Here is a 20932-nt window from a genome sequence, read left to right on the forward strand (position 1 = left end):
ATTTGAGAAATATTTTTATTGTTTAGATTTTAGGCAATGCCACACCTAATAACAATAAATTTAAGAGGATTTTACTGACCGCTTGCTGCTGTGGGTACATTCCTGACTGTTGGTTTGGGTATGGTCCACTAGGGGGAGCACCTTGGCCAGGGTATTGATTACTGTAAGAATCAAGCCTGCAAACCAAAACATACGCAGTTTCAAAAATGCCCAAAAAGCATGCATGATCATAGATAGCAAAACAAACAAATAAATAAGCATTTGTAAAGTTTGTAACATTTGTTTAAATGCTAACCTCTGTTGTTGTGGGGGCCGGTTGGGTGAGTACATCCCTGCATCTGAAGGCATCATGTTAGGCTGTGGACCCATACTGCCATCTGGGCCCATGCTTGAATCTGGTCTGTAAGCAAATAAAGAAATTTGAGAAACAGCAACTGAAGAAATGTGTTGAAATGTGAAAAACCGTTGCAAAACAACTAGAACACACAATATTAACACAATCTGGTTTCTGTATTAATGGAATGCTATAATAAACTCGCTGGCTACACTTGATGCAAATGCTTGAAATAAATGCACTCACCTTCTGTCATATCCTGGACCATATGGGTACTGTTGTCTTTGACCCATTGGCATATTTCCCATAGGTCCTGGGGGCCCTCGGTTATACTGTTCACCTATGCCACTGTTTGGGCCTTGACCTGGGCTCATGAACTGTTCACCCGCTGAAAATGTAAGTAGAGAGTCATACTGAATGTCCTCTTGTATTTAAAAAAAAAAAAAAAAAAAAGAAATACAACCTATGATTCTTTTGAGTCAATTACCACATGCCAAAAATCTTTCTTTTATCAAACCAGTCACTGGGATAAGAATAATAAGTTTTACAAATAGCATACAGTTCAAAATGTTAATGTAACAAACTCAACAGTAACAGAGTCTCATTAAGGATATGACCAGAAAAGTCACCTTTTCTCATACCACCAAACGGGTCCTTATTGGGCTCGTACGGGCCCATGCGGCCCATCACGTCTGGTCCACCCATACCAGGCTGATAACCTGAATTGGGGGTCACAGAGTTACGCCTGGAAAAAGCTGGATCCCCACCATCAGCAAATGGGTCCTGCAAATTCACACTGCTCCTGTGTAAGAGAGATAATGTCAGATGTACTCTGGCCCTTGAAAGTCATTCTGAATGTCCGGTCCTAAACTGACAGTATTGACATGTACCTAGCACCAGGCATGGGTTGCATCTGGCTGTGCGGTGTTGAGGCAGGTGTAGGGGGCTTCAGGTCTCCACCTTCGGCCATAGAACTGCTGGTCGACTGAGGTGTCTGAGGACCCTGTAACGATCCTGATCCAGCTGAGAAAAAAAGATCAGATCTGTCAGTAAGCAAATCCTAAAGGAGGTTTTGTCGACGTCATATTGTGTGTAGTAAACACTGTGCTTTAATAAGAACCACAAACCAGAAAACCAAAATCCCTGTCCACATGGCTCTAATTTAAACATCAAATATGTTCTGACTGCCTGTGATTGTCGCTTTCGCAGCACTTTCACTGTCATTGTGGACAGACAGCATGCCAACACACAGCGACACGCTTTCGAGGAAATGCGCTGAGCTCGGCTCATTTGGCAACCTTCCCCTGCCTGAAATCACGCTGCTTTTCATGCCGCTTAATCTCATTTGAGGACTTTCCCCCACCGGTTACACAGGGAGAGGTGCTCTGCCAGCTAAGTGCTCAGAGAGTATCATGCTTAGGTTTGAGTCTCCATATCCCAGCATGACAGAGTCTCCATTACTACCACTCAACCAGCACCTAACGGCACACTTACCACGCAGATAAGTGCTTAGTCATGTGTTGAAGAAGAGATGAGGTAATCTGCTTTACTCTGACGTCACACGTCAACATTTCTGGTCCCAAACATTTCAGAGGCCAAAAGTAGAGAACACATGTCGCTAATATACCCTCATGATTTGTGGTAATATTAACCATTATCTCACCATTGAAATCTCAGACGTCCAGACTGATTCATTTTGAGTAAAAATTTTGAAATTTTGTGTCTGAGATACCTAGAGCCCACAGACCAGTGTTGACGGCATTGCTTTTACATTTACATTTTAAAACAGATTTACATTTTCACCAGTTACTTTGTTTCCCCATGTACTGACTGACAGCCCTCCTGTCCACATATTGAGTTCAATTGTATTAAGCAAAAGTTACTTCAGATAAAAACAACATTTGCCTTTCATGTTTTATTGCTGAAGACTGTTAAACTTCATACAATCCAAAATGGCAGCACAACTGAAAGGTTGTGCAAGCATGAAGTTTTATTTCCTTCAGCCTGAGAAAACGAAAGGGCTTCGTAATTTGCTAAAAGTTAAGTTTTATATTAAAAACCAAAGAGCAAGACCATCCCAGATGAGAAAGAATGAACACAAAAATTAACAATTAGTTATGTTAAGGAGTCATGCAGTATTATAATATGCATTATTTTTCTTTAACAAGTAATTTCCCTTATAATGCCAAATACGGTAGTCTACAGTACACCATGAGTTCTCTCTTTGTATTTTTTTAAAGCCTAGCTTTAGTGTGATATAAATAAATAGTGCTCATAAATGGCTGTTCAGTTAAAACGTGCAGTGGCTTGGACTCGACTGAAAGGTGCAATAAGCAATTTCTGAAAAAGTTAAAAATGTAAATTAACACCCAAACAAAAAATAGCGAATACTTGCTAAATGTCAGTTCTGTGCATGCTGGAAAGAAAACTGTGCACAGTGTACATAGTTCTGCTGGTATAAATAGGAGAAAAAAAAAAAGGAAGTGAATTGGAGCAATAAGTCCGAGCACCACAACACTCCTGTAGCCAATCAGCAAAAGGGCATGTTTTATAACCATGATGAGTAGGATGAGAGAAATGGAGGGAGCTAGCTGGAGATTTGTAGAATGTGGAAAAATTAACATTAACAAATAGGTTATATTTCTTTGATATGTTTCTAATAAAGAGTTATAATCAGAAATGACCCAGGAGAGCGGGAAGGCCCGAAAATGGTTGCTGGGGTTGCTTCATTTCTGCTCGCCGCGTAACACTGGCTCTATCATTTCACCATGCTGAGCTGTTAGCCAATGCATGTTGTGGCGTAGGATGCTGGCGAAGCTATGAAGGCAGGGCAGCATTTTAATCAGTCACTTACTAAACCTTTAAGCAAACTGCACCTTGATGCGTTTAAACGTTTGCGTACCCAACAAATGGCCAAATACTCAAAATGAACAAAGGAGGCCCCATTTTTCTCATTCCCGATCGGACAGTACTGTTCCTTCAAGTCCTCGAGTGCGCATGGCCATCCCCCCAACATGATTACTGTAAGGCCACGTGCCTCACTTCAGCAGACATGAGCCAACGTGCATGTGTGTGTAAATGTCAGAGAGCAAAAGGAATGAAGCGGAGAGAGAGACACAAATGTGTGTGGATGAACAGCATGTTTGCGCGCCACATGTTGCGTCTCATCTTGCGGCCAGCTAGAGGACGATTACTACTGGCACGCCTGTTGGATGACTCATGCTTCCATTCATTAGCTCGTACACAGACTGGGGTCACCGGCAGGTCAGACATATCCGTATCTCGCACTTCACACATGCTCCTTAACAGACACACACACACACACACACAATACCTCAGCCTCCCTCCTCTGGGCAAGGATATCCCTCTAACGCAGATAAAGAGAGGGGAGGGTGGGAAAGGAAAAAAAAAAAAAAAAAAAAAAAAAATGAAGAAAAACCCAGCCTGACTTTACATACCACCACCCCTTTCTTTTTTTTCCCCCCATTCATCTTTTTTTCTGGCTTGGTTCAGCCCTCCAGGGGTTTGCCTCTGAATCCTAAGGCCAGGAAAAAGCCGTCTGCAGCAAGGGGGAAAAAAAACCAACAAAAAAAAACAAAAAAACAAGCAGTCAGCCTGGAGCACCTGACCCGGTGCCAAGCAGACATGCTCTACATCACAGGGGATCCCCTTTAACTCGCCCCATTTCTCTTGTAATCTCAGTTGCTCTCTGCTCAACTCACTCTCTGGCTCACAGAGTCTTTTACATGGGGTGCGTTTCTGGATTGAAAAAAAGCTGGATGGAGCGAAACCGAATGGAGTGCGTGACCCATCGGTCGCCTTAAGCGTGTTTAACACCTAGGCTTTTTGCCAGCTTCATACAAATGGGCCGGACACACTGCCATTGTTGCAGACAAATAATGTGCTTGCTACAGTAAATAAGCTCTGGATGCCTGCTTCTGATTGATGCATTTAAAAATAATAATACTCGTGTGCTGTGTAACAACAGTTGAGGTATTTTTAACAAGTCACCATCTTAAAAAAAAAAACAAAAAAACTGGGAACCTTCAAGGATGCAACAAAGATCAGGTGCAAAAGAAATGGTGTACATTTTGATCTGCATTGTGCAAGAAAAATCAACCATTGTAAACAACAGTTGCTGTTAGTACTGAAAGTACAAAAGGAAGAAGGATGTTTAAGTATTTTTATTTATAGGCACCAATATAAATCTTAGAAAAACAAGAACGGCAAGAAATTGATTTTAAAAAACCGCTACGCCTAATGTTCGGCGACAAAAAGAAATAAACCAGCCAAAATAATAAAATAAGATACAAATCACATTTTAGGCTGAAATAATGTTTAAGGACTGAAATCATATCGACTGAGTCATGTGCACAACGTAGATAAACTATAGGAGGTAAACGTGAGCTTTGTGGTCTCAAATGTGTCACGGTATGAGGCAGATAAACTTCATTTTGGTTTCATTTATCACACAAGAACTCGTCACCCTGCATAACAGAGATCAAGTACTCAATTACCAAAATGTAGTCATCTAAACTTCATCTTTTAGTTTCAGTGCGTTCAGATAAATTCTGTTTCAGTACTTCTCGGACTTCTGTGAACATTTCTGATCGATCGTGCAAACAAATCAAATCAGCACTGATACGTTTATCATACGAACAAGCGGTTGTTTTTTTCTGAACTCTGTTAAAGAATCAGTCCTAACATTTTCATGCTCACTAGTGATACTAGTAAAACTAAATGGAGAAATAAATGCATTAAAAATTAAGATAATAAAATAATGCAGGCAATATATTGGCAGCAAAATTCATTAATATTTCGCAGCTCCACTCTGAACACAGTAGCACAGAAGGGCATAAATAAGCAATGCTATCCCAGCAGAACAGAGTCGTGTGGTAGCTAGCAGTACCGTAAATCACTGTAAACGACACGAGAAATGAACGTCAACCGCTGGCGCTCAAACATTACCAGCTGTACTAAACCACATCAAAGCAAAGCTCCATTAAAACAAGACACGCACACTATAAAGATTCACGTTCACAATTACATTAACCTAGCCATTATAGGTGCGTTATCAGACGGTTATGTCAAATCAGTTACAGTCTTTTATGTCTGATTATGTCCGTTTCCTGGACATCAACTTGCTTCGATTCTGCATTACACGCCAATCGTACATCAGGGAAAAAAAAAATGCTGAAAGAAAGCACCGAACCTCAAGGCTAGTCAGAACGTATTTGATGTTGTGATAAATACGGAAGTAAGACACTTAACGCGCTAAAGATCGACGCTCTAACAATGTAAAAACGCCTTGCTGCATCCAACCCTGCGAGGCAACAAGCTTGGACTCGTTTCATATAAAAGAGCTGCACTGACCTGGTGAAGGAGGCTGGACCTTGGCCTGGTTCTTTTTGGGGTCATTGTTGAAGAAGTCAGGCGGCGGGTCTTCCCCTCGCTCGATCTTGCACTCGAAGGCGTACAGACACTGGATGTACTGTTTCTTCAGAGAGCTGGCGGCACTACTGGATGTGCCCACGTTCAGGTTAGTGGCTATCTCCCTCCACTTCTTGTTCTTGTTCACCTGATGAGAGCAGGCAGACGGGATTCATGCCTTAGTGGATCCAAACCCAGCACGTACCGTACAAACCCAAAAAACTAAAATAGTGACTGCTAATGTCCACAAGAAATCATAAAAAAAAGATACTTTCGTGATGTCCTTAGTCTTATTGTGCAAATTATAGAAGTCAAATTATAACCAAGGCTGAGAATGTAGCACAAAAATGTTTCTAGTTTTTATTTCTTACTCAAATATACAAAACAAAATGAAGATCTTGATGTAAACGTAAGATAAAGTTATGTATATAGACCATGTATCTATCAATACGCTCTTCTCTAGAGCTGTTTTTTTCTCTTGCACAGACATTGATTGGCTTTTCTGAGGTAAGTAATGTTACAAGACGTTTTATGGATGCAGCTGAAACGTTATTTGAGAGATGCACTTCAGTAAGTTGTACGGTTTTACAACACCTTCTGAGTTTCATGTTTATTTCATGCAGTAACTAGCTGCAAAGAAGATATTGACTTACGTGGTGCTTAAACTGAGCTGGCTTTACCATCTGTCATGGCACATTAAAAAAAAAGGGCCAAATCCACAACTTTTGTATTTTGTGAGAAAACTGAAAGACACCTGATTCGATACCTGCAATATTGTTTCATATTAAAAGTAAATGGCTCTTCGGATATAATATAAATAATGTTCACGCATACACTAAAAAATTGATTTAGAGAATTATGAAGCAATCTCAGTATTGATTAAATATACGATTCAATATTGCTTATCTAAAGTGTGTTCACGAAACAGTCACTGACAAAGTCAAGATGGTTGAAACCAAAAAATTGCTGCCCTACAAATTTCTAATCTACACCCTTTTTTGGCCAAAGTGCTGCAGAGAAAGAAATGTGTGATTATTCCTTAAAAATAAAGTTTCTTAGTAGTAGTAGAATTACATAAAAATAAACATCCTACTGTTAAATTTTTTTTTTCTCTCAATTTCTTCAAGATGACGAGATCTTTAATTTTGCCGATTTGCAGTAAAGAGTTTTGTTTGTGTACATATACATATATACATACACATATATATATATATATATATATATATATATATATATATATATATATATATACACACATACACATATATATATACACACATATATATATATATATACACACACATATATATATATATATATACACACACATATATATATATATATATATATATATATATATATATATATATATATACACACATATATATATATATATATATATATATATATATATATATATATACATATATATATATATATATATATATATACACACACATATATATATATATATATATATATATATATACACACATATATATATATATATATATATACACACACATATATATATATATATATATATACACACACATATATATATATATATATATACACACATATATATATATATATATATATATATATATATATATATATATATATATATATATATACACACACACATATATATATATACACACACATATATATATATACACACACATATATATATATACACACATATATATATATATACACACACACACACATATATATATATACATACATATATATATATACACACACACATATATATATATATATATACACACACATATATATATATATATATATATATATATACACACACATATATATATATATATATATATATATATACACACATATATATATATATATATATATATATATATATATATATATAAAACAGGGTTTTGCAGTTAATTTGTTATAATCATGCAGCCCATAAACATATTGCATGTCTGCGACATCCACTCACACTGAGACACAAAAAACATGCAGGATTCATATTTAAACGGTCTTTTGCAGCTCAATTTTCAGACTGTAGCCCATATCAAAATTCGGTGACATTTCGCGTTATCCAGTAAATTCCATTTTTATGACTGGATGGCGCAACTCTTGTCTGCATCGTTCAAGTTAAAAGCCTTGTTTACACCCTTTCGCGTCTTATAATAGCTCGTAAAAAACCCTTCGTGTAATGCACAGCTTCAATATCCCACCTGAGTGAGGCCGCCGATCTCTTTGACGGACACGTAGAGGCGGAAGAGGTCGAGGGGCTTGCGGCCCACCGCGGGGAGATTGTTCATGCCCATGGCTTTCTCCTCGGCAAACGCAAGGTAACGATCCACCCACATTTTGCGCTCGGGCTCTGGACCCAGCTCGTACAGACGGGTTATCTTCTCATTAGTGGTGGTAGAGGAACTAGACTTCTGCGAGCACAAAAAAAAAAAAGGAGCAAAAACTGTAAAACGCACCAAAGTATTCGATTTTTCGTGTTTAGTTATGGCCGGGTGGGGAAATTTCCCATGCAATTTTCATAAACAGGAAGCACACTAGCGGGTGTATCAATGCACTGTATATGTGCAATGCGCATTTCAGCGGAAAAGCATTTTCATTAATGATGTATAAAGCCAGGACTGCAGGGAGCAATTTCAAAAGCCCTGAATGTGCGTTACTCGGGCTATCAGCGCTCTCCATTCAGATGATCAGTCGAGTGCTGTTCACCGGGCTCAGGGCAAAGCCACGGCCCCCGACCCATTTAAATATTAACAGCCCTTCACCTTTTTCGATTCGGTCTTAGGCGTCCCATCCACTTTGTTATTCAACTTCTGAGACTGGTTGAGCTTGTCCATGCCAAACTCCGGACTGGGAGCCATGCCTAGGAGACAAAACGCAAACACTGTCGCTCTGGGCCAAAACGCATTTGATAACGAACACCAAAATAACTAAAAACGAGAGGGTTGCATGCTTACCAGCAGAGTTATTAGACATGTTTCCGGGCATGGGGTACGGTCCCGCTTGATTCATCATCCCCTGCATGCTGTTCATGGGCGGGGCATACGGAGGCCCAGCTCCCATCATTCCCTGGTTCATGTTGGGGTATCCAGGTGGTCTAGAAGAGAAATGAATGAGACGATTTAGCCAAACTGGATCTTAAAATGGTGTAAATTGTCTCTTTCAGCACGCTGCCTTCACTCGTAATGTCATGAGCCGGTGTTCATCTGTCACAGTGTGATCAGACCGAATCCAGCTGAGCTCCGCAGGACCGTACGATCTCGGAGTCCACCAGCTGTGCCTTTAGAACATCACGAAGAACTTAAATACAAAGTCAAGCTTGCATTTAGCTCAATTGCACATTTGATAAACGTTATATCGTTTCTGAGCCGCAGGTTAATAAAAGTCCATAAATCCAAGCCCCTGCAAATTAATCAATACGTGCCCTGCCTTTAGCGGTCAGGTTTATACGGAAGGGTTTAAAAGAAATAGAAAAGATCCGATATAAGACCGCCCCGTTTGAGCGATGGAGAGTGTATTTATTATTTATAAGTCAAGCGATCTCTCCGAACAATTCGTTCGCAACATTTACTCGTCTATTTCCATCCAGCTTGCTTACAAAAGGTGTGAGAACAACGCAGCCGTTTCAGTACACGTTTAAAATCTGAATTAGTCCTCATTCACCTGATGATTACATTTAAGCACGTTATTTTACTGGATATTAACTTTGAATATAACAAATAAATAAAACAAAGGAATATGCTAAAGCAACATTACAAAAACAGACAAAATATTTCATTTAAAAACATTAAACAAGAGTTTTAATATTTTAAATGCACACTATAAAATCTGCGTCACTGGTTAAACAGAAAAAAATTATAAACAATAACTTGCATACTGATGCTATATCAGTTAAATAGAATCATGAGTATTTCTATGCTGGTGACACGGCTGCATTGTGTAAAGTGAAACAGAAGTACAATTTCAGTTATTATACACAAAACTATTGGCAGGTAGATGTACATGATTAGACACGTGCCGGTGTTCGGTGTGATATAATCACCATAATGAACATGTGCAGGATTGTTATCGTTGGCACTTAAAAATACCGAAAATAATTACTTATTGCAAATTATTCAGAATTTTGAATGGGTTAAGCACACTTTTCCCATTAACACGTGTGCTCTGATGTAAACAAGCACGGATGAGAAGCACGTGGGAACATGTGAGAGACGCTGAATGAAAGCACACATTCACTCTGTGACAGCAGGAACGACCATAAAAAGAGCAGATTACTTAAATATCCATTCAGGTTCTTGTATTAGCAGTGATGTTCTTCACGGTGCCAGTTAAAATGGTCATTCTTTATTATTCTGTCACACACTTTACATCATTATGATCAAGAACTTCTAAAGATTCAGTAATCTTAGGTAATTTAAATATTTAATAATACAGTAAATAAAAAAAGTAATTATAAACTGACTTTTTAATGAACAAGCTCACCTAAACTAAGAGTTGTATTATTTTTTTTACCAAAGATTAATAACTTAATAATACTAATTATTCTTTTAATTCTTTTGCACTTTAATGCGTGTAAACATTTTTACTTTATACATTTTTTGGTGAATTTCTTTATTGTAGTTAAATGTTCATATATTTTTATTCTTTAAGAAAAAAAGTTATACTCTTATGACAACACTATAATATCAGTATCGTGATAATCCCGCATACTGCCATAAAAGCATTAGCAATTAATTAGCAACGAAAGACTATTAAGACTACAAAAAATAAGACCACAGTCAGCTGACAGCTTCAAGGTTCATTTTCGACACTCAGTGCTCCCGTGACTTAACTTCCTATGACCAAGCTAATCATTTTAGCAGTGTTTGTTTCTGCACCAGCTGTTCAGAAGCACGTGACCGGTACCTGTGTATGGAGTTGGAAGGGCCATGGTGCATCCCCGCTGCTGCCGCGGGATCCTGAGGCTTTCTGTTCATCCCCGGCGGCGGACACATTCCTGACGCCACCTGAGGAGGCATGCCGCCCATGTTGGGGCCCATGCCAGGGCCGTACGGCCTCGTACCCATCTGCCCCGGACCCATGCGTCCCGGAGGCATCCCTCCATACGGCCCTCCTCCGCCTTGCCCCGCCATAGGGTTCATTGAGCTGCCCATGCCAGGACCACCCGGATAGTTAGCATTCGGCATGCCTCCATATCCCGGCGGCCTCGGGTAACCTGTGCAACACATTTCAAGGTTAATGAACCCTCTAGGCTCGTCTAAAATACATTTGACATTTTTTTAAAAGCATCAGAGTCGGGTCGGATCGAAGCTTCTCACCTTGTGGTCCGTACTGGCCACTCTGCGGCCCATAGTTGCCCATGGAGTTGTTTTGTGGGAAGGAACCCATGCCGCTATGCATTTGGCTTCCAGATGACTGGCGTGGGGATAAAGTTGACCCGGGTTGAGGAGAGCCGTACGGCATCTGAGGGTTCCTCATGTATACTGTAGAGAGCAGGCACACAGTTACACTACAGTACACCACCCGAGGTTATGCTTTCATGCTAGGAGTTATACAATAATAATATAAAATTGATTAATTTTTTTAATAATAATAATAATAACTTCTGCTGCTATTGAGGTGGATACGTTTAAAGTAATAATTTGGTACAATACACTTTAAATTTAAAAAGTACATGGCACCTAATAATATTATTATTATTAATAATAATTAATTATTAAATAAATAATCATCTTCATCACCATAATCAGTAGTACCAGTTCCATTCAGAATATAATTCAAAAATATATTTAATTTATATAAATATATATAATTTACATGTTAAACGTTTAAACACAGTCTTCACGATCAGATAACGGCTCTAATCCATATGGGTATTTCGGTTTTTATTATTTCAATTAATCGTTCAGCAAAGTCGACATTTATGAAAAAGACTTGCCTCTATCCTGACCCATGGAGGAATGTAACATGCCGTCTGACTGGACACTCGAGGGCCTCGGGGGCATCTGGGTTCCTATAAGAGGGGTAAACGCCAAAGTTAAACATCAACTCAAGAGCATGCTCCATGAAGATATTTAGTAAATTTCCTACTGTAAATATCAAAACTTTACTTTTGCTCAGTAATGTGCATTGCTAAAGACATCCATTCAGGCTCGATTATGTATATTGATGTATATACTCATGTACTCAAGTTTTGAGAGTTTCATATCATTCTTTGAACTAAACACGCTTCTGGATTCTAGCTACACTGAACTCTAATATTAGTGCAAATAACAGTAAACAAACTGCATGAATGAGTCTCACCAGGCATGGCTCCGGGTGAGAGGGGCCCCGTGCGCGAGGCCGGGCCGCTGGCGGGCGAGCCCACAGGAGAGGGCGACGGGCCGCGGATCCCGGGCAGGTGAGGGGAGGTGTGGGGCGAGAAGGGCGACTGAGCCGGGTTACTCTGCTCGCCCTGACTGCTGGACACCCCTGAAGTACTGACGCCCGGACTCAGAGCACCCTCGGTCCCTGTGGGGAGGTCATCGATGGAGCCCGACAGGTCCTGCGCAGGAGAAGCAGCGTTAGCGGAGTTTGATGAGGCGAGCCTCTCTATGACTGCCGCCCAGAGGGCTCGTCCCGCACGGTACTACAGACATGAATGATAGCTCAGATCACATGATTTATTGAGGAGAGACGTGCTCGTGGTTTTTACAGAAGCTCTAAGGGGACATAGCGATGGGAAAAAATACGAGATGAGAGGAAAAATGATTTCAAATGCTTTATTTGCTAAACCTTCGCGTTTGCTCTCAGACGTTTTGCTGCCGAGGAAAATCTATACTTCTACGCTTTCTCAAGTTACTCTAGCGAGCGCGATACTTTTTGGAGTGGATGAAAAAGCTACTCTAGAGAAGTCATCTCGCAACCAATTTTTCCTACATCACATGCTTTCCCATAAGGGCTCTATTTCAAAAAAATAAAATAAAACAAGCTGATAAAATGAGCGATTATTGATCAGACGTTCGCTGAAGGAGTAATCTCAACCATGTCTACAAACCAAAACATCGTATAGAACTGAGAATAGGCTATTTTAACTTTTGCAAGCAAGCAACTAGCACGAAACCATTCAAAAACAACCAACACAGCAACATAAAATCCCCTAGCAGCTTCATATTAACCAGGCATGAGCACGTAGTGTACTTTGGGTACATTGAGACAAGCGCCTTGCTTCTGTTTTAGACACACTGTGATAGTTACGGTTAACATTATGAAGCACACCTTGATTAAACCATCACAGACGCATTTAGCATCTCAATTTAAATCTTAAAGAGACCATTCACTTCTTCATTTTTCCTCATTTCAAATAAAAAGGTCATTTAGAGCATGAAAACAATGAAAGTCATTTTTTGGTGGAATAAACCAAATTCACTTAAATGAAAACATGTTTTGACCGAAAGACTTGTCAATTCAGTTCAATTCATTTGAATGCCTTGGTGTAACTTACAAGCCTGATGGTTTTGTAAACTTTCAATGCTTTATTTTAAAGATGAACAAAAAAGTCTTTTCGGTTCTTGTCCGATTAGCATTCTTGCATCGTGTTTAGCACAGGTGAACGTGACGGCTCGCCATTTCTCTATAAAATAAATTCAGTTGACTTAGAGAAAGTGTCATAAAGCAGGGCAAACATCAGCAAAATTCATAAATACTGTGAAACCCAACAAACAACAACTGAAAAACCAGACAGATGTATCCTGCAAAACCCAAACTCACTACTATAAAGAGCGGAAAATGTTCAAAGAAGCAAACGGGGATATTTTGTGTGACCATGTGTCTTTGATTATTGATGGTTTTTGCTGTTACAGAACACAGGCTGCCTGAAAACAAGCCTGAGCGAAATGAGCAGCGAGTCCATATGGGGTGTGATGCTGAAATCAATCTGGCAGTCAGTCATAAAGCCTCCCAGCGGAGGAGTGTGTGTGTGTGTGTGTGTGTATGTGTGTGTGTGTGTGTGTGTGGAATATTTACACACTCGACTCGCGTCACGTGGAGCGCATGTGTTCAGTGAAAATTTGCAAGCTCATCTGCCAGTCAGATCAGAGAGGGAAAGGGAAAAGAAGTGGGAGTGGAACGAGAAACACACACACACACACACACACACACACACACACACCGAGAGGCCGACTGGAGCATGGCCAAGTATTCCCATAGAAATCTCACACTCGCAGACTGGCTGCGGCCCCAAAGTCGGCGGTTTTGCACTTGAAACGGCGCCCACTGCTATTTTTGGGCCGTGACCTGCTGGAGGAACCCCAGAGGGAGAGACAGGAGGAGGACGCTGATTCAGACTCCTGTTTTAGCTGCCACACACACACACACAGCGTCTGCATGACCCAGCTCTGCTCTCCTAACAGGAAACAATCCTCGGCGGATTGGTGTTTATGTTGGCATGTGTGTGTCTAACAGGAGATTCCTGTGTGTGTGACCCATGAGAAAGGTGTTTATTACCCAAGAGTGTGGCGTAAACCCAGAGTCTTAATGTGTGTGTGTGTGTGTGTGTGTGTGTGTGTGTGACCACAACATGATGCAATGTGATCCCAAAGCGAGGACGTTATTAAATGAAGAGACTCTGAGGACTCTGTGTGTGTGTGAGAGAGATAGAGACAGAGAGAGAACCTAATAACAAATCACATTCAGGAAACTTCAGCAATTCACCTAAGGATTGTTACACATTTGCTTGGTCTGATGATTAATGATTAAGTCTGTTCAAGCACTGAAACTTAAATTAAGTCACAAAACTCTTTTGCCATTTATGCCAACTTTCACAGGACCAAAACATGTTTTTTAGCTGTTTTGTAGTAAATTAAAATCAATTACAAAAAAAAAAAAAAAAAAATCATAAAAGTTGGTGTAAACTTCACTTCCAAAAGTTCTTTAAGTTTCTATTCAAAGAACGCAGCTTCCTGATTTCCACGAAGCAAGCGGAAAATAAAATGCATATATACATAAACTCAAACTTAAACGAAGGGTAATTTCGCCGATATGCAGCTAGCTTTCTACTTTATCAGTAGTACAAGTAAACGACAGTAGATTATGTAAAATGAACAATCAAGAAGAAACAACCTGCGTGACATTTGCAGGCAATATATCTATGAGCAGGTAACATGGGGAAAAAAAATAAAGCGCTGTTCATTTCCATGTGCTACTGACATAGTAAGGAACACAAAGCTGGTTGAAAATCAGAAAAGTTGTCTTGTAAATGTTAGTGCTAGCAGGCTCGATTACTGCGACCTTAATATTTCACCTGAAGAGAGTTCAAAAAAACATCCCATTAAAATCAAAGTCACGGTGAGACTGCTTAATAACCGCTGAAGCGCTCGTCACACTGTTTAACCGAGGCTTCTCTCTGCTATCATAAGACCGCTCATCTTAACCCCTTCAGTCGTGAACCCGTCTGACCCCGTGATCTCCCGACCGCACAGAGGTCAAGAGCAGCGGCTCAGGTCAGGCTACACTGTCTGACCAGCGGCTCGCTTATCCTTCACTCGCAGCTTCAAAACAAAAGTGAGCGCACATGACTTCTGCCCTGATTCCCAAGTCCATGTCTGTTGAAAAAAAAAAACCAAGAGTCTTGCATTTTTGTCTGAGTTCAGTTTAAAACACACATATTCTGATACATTTATCTTCAGGCTGTGAGTTGATTCGAAGGTTGTAATACAAAAAAGGTTGTAAAAAAATAAATAAAAAATTTGGCATGTATTGGCTATTACATATTTCTTAAGTGTATAAATGTAAAAGTATGAATGTGTATATTTATACACAGCTATTAGGGACGGAAAGATTCACCGCATCACTGCACCAGCATAAAAGATGCAATGCACTGAATAAAAAAAAAAAATGCATCAATGCATTGTTTTTATATTTCATATATTCATCAGTAAAAATATAATTATTAGTAGATGTGCTATACTTATTTACAGAGCAAGCAACAATATTCAGTAGTATTTTACAGATTCATAAAATAAGACCATATTCACTGCAAAATAAATATAGTATGTAAAACAATATAAACAATAATTATTTTATTTTACAGTGCATCTGCTCGTGTTTGCATAGCGTCAGAGGTCCAGTTAATTCATTGCAAAACTACGTTTGTTTACATAAACGTGTACCCAGTATTATTTTATGCACACACATTTTCATTATATATATAAAAAATATGTTTATATATTAAATATTTGCATATAATATAAAATGCCGCAATATAAGAGTAAATATCTTCAAAACATACACACACACGCTACGTAAACACATTACATTAAAAGCAATTTAATCAAATTTTTCCTCATCATACAGCAATGTATGCTGACACATTGTGCTGAAATCGTGTCATAATCGCACAGCACCACAGCTTCATATGTATCTTTAATGTATCGTATCATTGGTTATTCATCAAGATTAGTTTTGCATTGGCCTCAGTTATGGAGATGCTCATCCCTAGCACACACACACATCATGTAAACAGGTTTTCATTTTAGAAGGAATAAGTCCCTTTTACAGCTCATTCAGTCGTCCAGATCAAGCTGATGATATTTTTTTTTAAGTAGCTGTTGTCTCAGCCTGGCCAGCTACAGAAATGGTCAAAATCCTCTGAAACGGCTATGACTCAGCTGAAAGACCAGCCGAAACCAGCCAAACAGCTTCGACCGCTTTCAACTTTTGGCCCCTTTTCAAACATGGCATGCATTTCTCTGTGACCATTTACAAAGCATGATGCGGTGTTTAAAAATATGAAATGAATGCTTTTCCTTCAAGCAAAAAAGCCTTTTTTTCCTGAAAACAAGACCTTCTTGATTCGTATATATCTGGCCTGGAAACGAGACGACAAATCTAAGAGAGAAAAGCATTTTTTGCAGCGTTCAAGTCGTATGTATTCCAGCTTTAGCAATGCTTGAAAGATCTCATCATTTATAACTTTACAATATTATTAACGCTGATGATATGCCTACGCTACGTTTGCAGACACTTTGCTAATTGTAAAAACATCTGTCAGCAGCAAAAGCCACATTCTGCTGAGCAACAACAAAAACCCTCAAACACAAATGGTTTTGTTGACCTGTGAAACATTATAACAGTTCACTGTTTGCGTAGCACAAAGCTGCTAAATACAGCGCCTGACAGCACATGCAACTCTCAAACGTAGCCAAAATATGGCCCTAAAACAAAAACAATTAATAAAATGGAGACAAAACGGCCCTGAATATGCTCAGTGTCTCTAAAAATACTCTGAGAGGCTGGTATCTGTGGCAGCCATTTTATGCTCAAATTAGCACCGGCGCTAGCCTGTCTGTCAGCTCCCGAAACAGACCAAACCTAGACCGTTTCAAACACTTCTGCAGTTCCAAACAAGACTTGCAAAAGCAGCAGCTTCAGTTCGACTAAAACCGACACGCTTCTCTGATAAAGCAGGCCAGCGAGCTGTGAATATCACTGGTCTCTACGGCAGCCATGTTGTTTCAGCAGAGTCCTTTCTAAACTCTGTTCTGATGCAGTTTGTGATGAGCTGAAGGGAAATCCTGTCAGAGAGATAAGACAGCGGTGAAACGCAGTCACAGACTCTGTGTGACCCTCGGCGGCCCGGGACGCCTTTCTCTGGTTCTCTCACACACACACACACACACACACACACACACACACACACACACACACCCACCCCCATTCATCTGCTGCCAAAACGGCAGAATGAGGAAGAGAGGAGAGAGGAAAGGAGGACATTAACACACACACACACAAAAACATGCAGCTGTATCGGTGAGGTTGCCATAGCAACTGTCTCCACGTGCTTGACACATTAGTGCAAAGTCGCGACGCCCCTCCCCCAGCGCTGAGGTCACGGCGCAGTCGTTCTCTCACACTCTCTCTCTCTCACACACACACACACACACACACACACACACACACACACGGCTGAAGCGCAGAGACGCACCAGTTCAAATGTGTTCTTGTGCACACACACACACACAGTAGTTTAACTGTACGATTACGAAGCCACTAATTCTTGCTCTTCACACCCAAATGAGAGCAGGGTTTGGGGAGGAAGCGTCCCCTATGTAGTGAGCAGCGGCTGTGCAGATGTCAGCCATGAGGGGGAGCCACCGGCCCACTGACTGTGAGAGGAGCGGCCTCGACCAGCGGCCATTACCACCTCCCTCTCAGCACACACACACAGAGAGATGGGCATCACCGCTGCTGCTGTTGATATTAGGGTTAGAGATGTGAACAAAGGATGCAATCAGGCTCGGTGGAGCCCTCTTTGATTGGCACCCATTGATCTTCCGGTCATATTTTAGAGAGCAGAGCACCGTATGGATTTATGGGTGGGCTCGGTGGACTCGTGTTAGTGAGCATCCTTCTGAAAAGCACCTTCTGAGAACAACCTAGCAACCGCCCACACCACACTAGCAACCACCAAGCAATGGCAACCATCCACAGCAGTGTGACAGTCACGTTTTAATGGGTGAGCGCCACTAAGTGTAGCTGTGCGGTTCGGGAAAATGTGAAATGAAAAATGTGATTAAAAAAAAAAAGCGCTAATATATTATAATACTAATAATAATAATTGAAGCAACAACAATTTGCAATTGCGATTGTAAAATGTAACTATTAAACAAAATAAACAAGACAATGCTACTGTAATATTTGACTAAAATAGTGTAAGAAAAATGATAAAAATAATAAATCAATTTTACAGCACACTTAGCTGTAATGTTCGCACGAGTAAACACTACAAAAAAAAATTATGACAACTGCAACATCTCACTGTAAAATAAAAACAAAATATAATTTTATTGTAATATTGTAATGTATATAAATATTAAAATAAGGTTATACTCCTGAAATATTTCACTGTAAAATAAATACCAGTTATAACAATCAAATTTTGATTTTGTCAGACAGGGAGTCCATAAAGCTCCTCTCTTTTTTTTGACGATGGCCGGTTACACATCTGGAAAGATGGCTGATGCGTGCTGAATTCCCAAACGGAGTCAAACTCGGAGCACATGCGACCCTGAAAACAGCTGATAATGAGCTTCCCGAGTGTGCAGTGCCACGCTTCACTCTGAATCGAACTAAAACACAGACTTCTCTCGGCCTAAGCTGTAACGGCGATGGCTAAAGCTAACAGTGAGGTCTCTTTCATGGAGGCTCCGTCTCTTTTCACACTCGGGCTCTTATCCTCAAGCCACCCCGAGACAAGGCGCCCTTTTCTAGGGCAATTTTCTTGACTTCGGATGCTCAACAGATAAACTGGCTGTTGCATTGCATCTCTTTTTTGTGCCAAGTTATAAATACATCTATTAAATGATGCTTCTCAAAAAGAAGAAGAAGAAGAGCGCAGTGGTCTTGGCGCGGCGTCTGGTGTGATCCCCTAATCTCCTCTGGAGTGCTGCCCCGGACTCAAAGTCACCACGAAGAGTGCTGACGCAAAAATCACTCCCTGATGAATCGCAAATATAATATTAAGCTGCCTTTTGGCGTGCGGTCGTTAATAAATTAAAAATCGGTGCGAAACGTTTAAGTAATACAAAAATATCTCGAGTCAGAATTACGCTTTTCGTGATTAATCGCAGTCGCTTCTGAATACTGATGCGCGGCCCAGAACGATCATAACAGAGAGGCCTGGAATACATAAATACTGATGTGACGGAGATCTTTTCTGCTTCAGCACCGAGCACAAGCGTAACCTGTATGTTGGTCACTTTTTATGGAAAGTAATACGCTGTGTACATTAGCGTGTGACGCCTGGGCCAGGCTTGCTTATTTGTTTCTGATAACAAAAAACAGTTTATATTTTTGGCAAGTGTAAAGGCCCTTTCTCACCTAGAGAAAAAATTAATAAGCCCCAGGCTGAAGTGCCTCTGCAGTTTCTTTCAACATGGGATAGGAGAGCAGTCGGTGAATAAATTGGAAAGAAAGTCGCTCGTATTTAATTGTACATTTAAAAGTAATGCATAACTAGTTACCAGACTAATACAATACAATACTAGACGTCTCAAATGTGAAAAATAATGTGGTGTACATTATTTCAAACATTATTTCAGATATTCCACATCATTCTCACAAGCATTTGGCTCTTCAGACATATTTTTACGTTAAATCTGATATCAATTATTATGAAGGCCTCACTGAACAGTTGTTGGAGCACTCATTTCAAGCCATTTGTAACGAATAATCGACTCATCCAATGAAACGCAATACAACCAGGTTTAAAATGCAGTAAAATATTTAAAAATATACCAACAAAAGTTGACTGTGAGGAGACTGACACGATTATGCCATTCATCTTCAATGTTTTATAGGACTGCTACTTTTGGCAGTGTTTCTATGGTAACGGCGACCTCTCTGATTGGTGGGTTTTTGTGGAGTATTATGGGTAATGGAGTTCTTCGCTCGGATTCTGCAATTTAACACATTTTTAGAAAGGTTTTTTTTTTTTCCCCCTGCTCCAAAAAGTGAGTTGAAATCACACTGACTACAGCCTTTTACAGAAACATACATCATCACTTAACCTCAGAGCTCCTGGCGTGTCTTGAAACCTCTTACACATTAATCACTACAACTCAATTTATCCATGGGGAAAATGAATGGGATTTTTCCGGAAGCCGACTGTTGCGCTATACGCCACGGTCACTCTCTCTAAGAGTGATTGAATGTCTGTGATTGGATTTAGCAGTAAACCAATCAAAGCTGGAGCCGCCGAGCCAAAGTCTGACAAAACGCTCCCCGTGTCTTTTGGTATTTCCTATCCCTTTTTGGTTGCTAATAACAGTACTAGATCAAATGTGTTTTCACGAGTAAAAATTTGCAAATTAAACGTGATCGCATCCAACCGGGCACCTCCGTCAGAGCTGTAAATAACAATATCCATTCACGTGCATCTGGACGGATCTGTGGTGTTTGTCGCCGGCGGGAGGGGTCCTCTGTGTGACTGCGTTGGGGGTCTATTGTGTGGGTCACAATAGTAGAAGGAACCACAGATGCTTCTGTGAGGGAGGCAGCCACCCGTCTGGGTGGAAACAGAGGGACAGAGAAGGGAGAAGAGGTGGATAACGGGGGGCTGGGTGCCTGACGGAGAAAAAAAAAGAGAGAGAGGGGGAAAAAAACAGCCTG

General features: G+C 40.1%; 1 protein-coding gene across 2 annotated transcripts in view; it reads right to left on the minus strand.

Moving 5' to 3' along the window:
- The window catches only part of arid1ab (AT rich interactive domain 1Ab (SWI-like)), a 54261-nt gene that overhangs the window by 4180 nt on the left and 29149 nt on the right, over window positions 1-20932 (minus strand). For both annotated transcript variants that reach the window (XM_043218436.1, XM_043218435.1), the window contains 13 exons: window positions 12089-12329; window positions 11724-11798; window positions 11104-11268; window positions 10691-11000; window positions 8743-8882; window positions 8551-8648; window positions 7990-8199; window positions 5708-5912; window positions 1225-1357; window positions 964-1136; window positions 581-722; window positions 296-400; window positions 80-176 (listed from right to left, as the gene is read on the minus strand). In XM_043218436.1, the coding sequence (XP_043074371.1) occupies window positions 80-176; window positions 296-400; window positions 581-722; window positions 964-1136; window positions 1225-1357; window positions 5708-5912; window positions 7990-8199; window positions 8551-8648; window positions 8743-8882; window positions 10691-11000; window positions 11104-11268; window positions 11724-11798; window positions 12089-12329 (2094 nt within the window). The remainder of the gene's footprint in view (window positions 1-79; window positions 177-295; window positions 401-580; window positions 723-963; window positions 1137-1224; window positions 1358-5707; window positions 5913-7989; window positions 8200-8550; window positions 8649-8742; window positions 8883-10690; window positions 11001-11103; window positions 11269-11723; window positions 11799-12088; window positions 12330-20932) is intronic.

Source organism: Puntigrus tetrazona, chromosome 19, assembly GCF_018831695.1.
Source record: "Puntigrus tetrazona isolate hp1 chromosome 19, ASM1883169v1, whole genome shotgun sequence".
NCBI lineage: Eukaryota > Metazoa > Chordata > Actinopteri > Cypriniformes > Cyprinidae > Puntigrus > Puntigrus tetrazona.